The 5,000-nt window shown below is 42.3% G+C and overlaps 1 protein-coding gene across 2 annotated transcripts in view; it reads left to right on the top strand.

Moving 5' to 3' along the window:
- The first annotated feature begins 39 nt into the window (after nt 1–39).
- urm1 (ubiquitin related modifier 1) overlaps nt 40–5,000 on the top strand; it is a 7,788-nt gene continuing 2,827 nt past the window's right edge. The window contains exons 1-2 of one of the 2 annotated variants that reach the window (XM_084104598.1): nt 40–122; nt 2,414–2,484. In XM_084104598.1, coding sequence (XP_083960724.1) covers nt 88–122; nt 2,414–2,484 — 106 coding nt within the window. In that variant the 5' untranslated portion in view covers nt 40–87. The remainder of the gene's footprint in view (nt 123–2,413; nt 2,485–5,000) is intronic. The other variant, XM_084104597.1, reaches the window with a different exon arrangement.

Genomic DNA, 5,000 nt, shown 5'->3' with positions numbered 1-5,000 from the left:
ACCGAACCGTCCTCTCCGAATAGGATCCTCAGAGGAAGATGTCATTTCCGGTGAGTGTGTGCGATTATTTCCGGGTTTTGCAGCAACATGGCAGCGCCCTTAGGTCTGCACCTGGAGTTTGGGTTTGTATTTATCGCTTTCTTTATTATTCATCACGTTTCCTCGTGTTGCAGTGGTTACATTAGTGCACGTAATGCATGATAATTTTTCAAAACAATTCGACAGAAGCTTTGGCGATTGGACCTGGCTGGAAAACCCTGTTACTTGCTTAGCTGTTTATTTGTCTTGATGACACGAAAACACCGGTTTAATTGGTAAATTAACCTTATAGAAATAAATTCATGTTATTAATTGTCTTGGAGCAGCGCGTGCTGATGGAGTTGTCGGAGCTGTCAATCATGCAGAGGAGGCGCGTGCGCTTCAAACCTTCTAGATAAATATTCTGCTTCACTCGCTTAAATTAACAAAGTAATAATCGATGTTGATGTAAACTCTGTGGGAAAAGCTTTATTCTTAATATAAATTTGGTTTCCTGATGTTTAACAGTGGTTAAATCAATAAGTGGATGTTTTAATGCAACACAGAGAAATATCAGCCAGAGCTTTTCCCCTCATGTCAACGGTTTGAGACACATTTCTTAAAAGAAATTATATTTCTTAAAAGAAATACAGGTTATCCAGCAATAAACATTTCAAACAGTAGAACTTTGACCGAATGCAACATTTTCTGTGTCTCCCCCTTTCTGTCACTCTGATGCAATCGACGTTCTCACAACCTCATTACATTTTGCGTGTCACTTCATTGTGCAGTTCAGTGAATGCCGTTTCAGTTATAATCTTGTAAATTATGTTTGTGTTGCTTTTTTGATACAGTCTTGTGTTAAAATGTTTTAATTCACTTATGTGGCAGAATAATGAGTGAAAAAGGTGTTAAAAATGGAAAGTTGGGTTGAGCATGTTGTACTGTGGGAATAGTCTATGCATGCTGAAATGTTGCATACTGAAACGTACACATATATTACAGAAAACATCTGTATTATGGCATGCTATTTCGAACATAGAGTGACAGGGAACGTCGATTGCATCAGAGTGACAGAAAGGGAGAGCATCTTTATAATATATTGGCCAGAGTTCATCGGGTGCAGAAAAATGTTGCATTCGGTCAAAGTTCTCACTGCTTTTAAGTCGCCACAGAGTCCTATGTGACTGTCGATGGACAGAGGTGGTGTTTGTGAGTGGCCTTTCTGAGGCTGGCACACAGGCTGGCTTCTCTCTGTACCGCTAGGGTACGGGCATCTCGCCAGGCCGGGCGATCTGGAGGACAACTGGGCATTCTCCAGGAGATGTGAGCTCTCTTTATTGGGTCTGCACCTGCTACATGACTCCTACTCTGACTTCATGTCCCTGTCTGTTTTGTTTTTTTCCCCACTGACATGCACCTTCTCTCGATCTTGCACAGATAGCTGTCACTTACTGAGTTTGCATTTATTAAATGCTGCTTAACTGGTTAGGTGAAAGTTAAGTAAAACAACTGTACAGTATAGTGAGATGTTGTCTTCTTTGAAGTAGATCCGTTGGTCTGCGCAAATTCATTCGAATGTTATGTAAGTTATGTAAATTCCTTTACAAAAAAAAAGGAAATTACCAATCATACCTGAAAAATCTTCAAGAGTTTTAAAGGTAGGCAATTTTTTTCAGAAACACTTTTTGTTATAAAGGTTGAAACTCTATTCACATCCTGATAGCAATCAATAATAGAAGTGGTCTTTATGTTAAAAAATTGACATATCTCATCTGTGGAAGTCTCAGGACCAAAAAAATGTTCGTCTAATCATTGCATTCGGTCCGAGCTGTTCACGTCCTCAGACTCGGATTTATGCGTTTCAATGTCAACACTATCAACGGCGAAATGAATCTGCAGCAGTCAGGTGGTACAAATAAGAGCGCTGTAAGTTGTTTACGTTCATTATTATTGCAATGTTATGTGCTTCGAGACATGAGGTAATTTAACGCCCGTGTGCGTTCATGTGTTTTGAAGGAGACGTGGCTTTAGAGACGCTCTGAAGGGAGGGTTGGATCTAATGCTTTCAAAGCTAACTCGCTATTGCTAGCCTCTCCGAATTTGCCTGCCCTACCAATAAGTCCTTAGTGCTATTCTGCCCCGCTTAAAATCATAAAATCAACTTTAAAAAGTCTCTGTGACATTTGGCTAGTTCACCCAACTACCCTTTAAGGACAAGAATCAGATGGAGTTTCTTAGTTGTCATGGACTAGATGTTAAAAGTAAAGCTGCATGGAGGATACTGTTAAATGATTTTGGAAATGGGAGAACTTCACTGAATATTATTATTGTTAAAAGCTCTACCTGTAAGAGGCATTAACAGCATTATATGCACTGTATTTTCCTGTTTTAGAGGTGGAGCTGAACTTCTGTTTGATGGAGTCAAGAATCATCATGTGGTTCTCCCTGGCCAATCAGATCCCTGTGAGTATGCAAAGATTGACCTCTTCTGTTGTGTTTGTGGAGTTTGCCAATGCAAGGATCACTGTTACTATTACTCCATAATTGGAACAAACCCCTAACTCTAAGTATTTAAAGCATAGTTCACCCAAGAATGAAAATCCTGTCATCATTTACTTGCTTTCATGTCGTTCCAAACTTGTATGACTCTATACTGTGAAATATTTCAACAGTTTTTGTACAAATAATGAATGCCAATGGGGTCTTAAATATTGTATGGAAATTATGACAGAATTTTATTTTTTGGGTGAACTGTCCCTTTGGCCTTAAGCTTGTAACCTGTCCTGCACCATTTGTGTTAGTGACATGAACCTCAAATATAAATATAACTTGAGGACAGCAAAGCTACCACCAAGAACACCCCAGCAACCACATAGCAATGTACTAAAAAACATTCAGAATACCTCAGCTGCATACCAACACAAGTTTGCACGGTCAAACTCATGTTGTCTTAAGAAAATGTGAACATCTAGTTTGTTACTCTTTTCTTAAAGAGTAAAGTTTTTACTGAAGTATTCTTTTACATCTAATGTATGAAAGATAAAGCACAGATAATGCTCAGATGTTCTTATGGTTGGGTAATATTAAGAGACTTCTATCAGACTTCAAATGTTTATCACCTTTTCTATTTCAAACCAGTGCTTTACCATTCACAGTGCTGATGACTTAATTAGCTCCAAATATCTCTACCCTTTCTCTCCCAGTACCAGAGATTCGGATATAGGATTCACTTATTGGCCTTATGCCCTTATAGAACGAAAGGAGGCCTTTTTTCCTCTATTACTCCTATAGAAGAAAGCCACACAAATCATACCAAATTATGTGCCTTTTTCTCCACATCTATCTCTTTTATTCTGCCGTCCCTCTCCCTGATGCCCTTTTCCCATTCGCCTCCTTTCCTCCCCTGACCTCTCAGAGCCCTGGTTCACACGCTTCCCTGGACACCTTTTCTTCCAGCCAGTCCTGCTTTCACTCTGACATTGGGCCCCAATGGCAAACAAGTGCCGGCCTGCCATCACAAATCGAGTTTTCCCCTCCCTCCACCCCTCCCTCAGCAACAATGGAGCTGAGCCCCTTCTCCATACATCCCACCTCCCCCTCAACCACCAACATCTGTGAGCCTCCCTGTGCCCAGCCATTCTTCCCCTAACTGCTCCATTATTGGGCCCCTTTCACTTGTAAATGCAGCCAGTGATACTGTTGATGGATCTTTTATGCCTAGTGCTGGGGTCACAGGAAAGGTATGGAGAATGGAGGGCCTGAAAAGGAGGGAGGGACAATTGTTACAAAGCACTAAGTCCTTTTTGTGTGCAGTCATTTTTTGGGATGCCTGACAGTACAAATGCCCCACTCCTACAAACACCTCGCATTCCTACGGCTTCCTGGTGGGACATTTGGTGAAAGCGGTGGGATGTTTGGTTGTGGGGGAGTGCTTGTATTGCCCCCTGTATTTAAGCAGTGAGTGGGTAACATGTTCTCTGCCATCTCTGGATTGGAAGGCAAGTCATTTGAGAGTCATTAGTGGAAAAGATGGATTGGTAAAGCAAGACCTTATATCCCATGCACATGCTCATAAGTTCCTGGAGGAATTGTAGTTGACATTTTGGGATAGGGCAAGTGATTAGTAGATGATGGTGATATCTACAGAGCAGGGAGTCAACCTGGTAACTCAAGGATGATCTGGTTGGGGGTGAAAAAACAGGATTTGCAGAGATTTTTGTGGTGACCTGTCACTTTTCCTGTCTCATGGATGGTGTTCATCCTTCACTTGAGGCCTGAGTTGTATTGAACAGGACTAGAACTTTGGGCCAAGTATGTCAGTATTTTGCATCCCTGTCCCAGCTCAGAGGTCGAGAACATTCAAATCCATGTGCACTTTGGTGGCCTTGCCAAACAAGAGAAGGGTCAAGCTCCATGGCACCGGAGTATCCACGACAACCTGTCCACAAAACGGACGACAGCAGGGAATGTGGTCACCAAGACCTCGCAGGGGCCTAGGGTTGACCTTGGAGCACATTTGAAGCCCATAGTCTGTTACATGTGTTTGGGCATGATTTGAGTACATCACGGATGGCTGGCTACGATTGCTAAGTCTGACACTGATGCTCTACACTAATCCCGCCTAAATTTTCTGTCCACTGGTCCAGACCTTTCTGAGTGATTGATGAGTAGTGCAGAGCCCCCCGCTGCCAGACACACACACACACACACACGCACACATGATTGTCATAGAAACACCAACCCTCATATCCTGAGCAAGATGAATGACTTCATTCCCTCCCACCCAAAGATAGTGGTGATAATGATGATCGTCATGAAAAGAGAAAGGAAACGGAGAGAGTTAGCCAGCCACTATGCTACACAGACACCGCCACCCTCCCACGCAGGCTTTATCCCAGCATGCACCTGTCTGCGATGACGCATACTCCCCCTCCTAATCCTGTTTTGCCTCTGTATCTTCCTACCTCACCACAACCTAT

Source organism: Abramis brama (genome assembly GCF_963993115.1).
Source record: "Abramis brama genome assembly, chromosome: 25".
In the NCBI taxonomy this organism is placed as follows: Eukaryota; Metazoa; Chordata; class Actinopteri; order Cypriniformes; family Leuciscidae; genus Abramis; species Abramis brama.
This window is presented reverse-complemented; position numbering and strand designations above follow the sequence as displayed.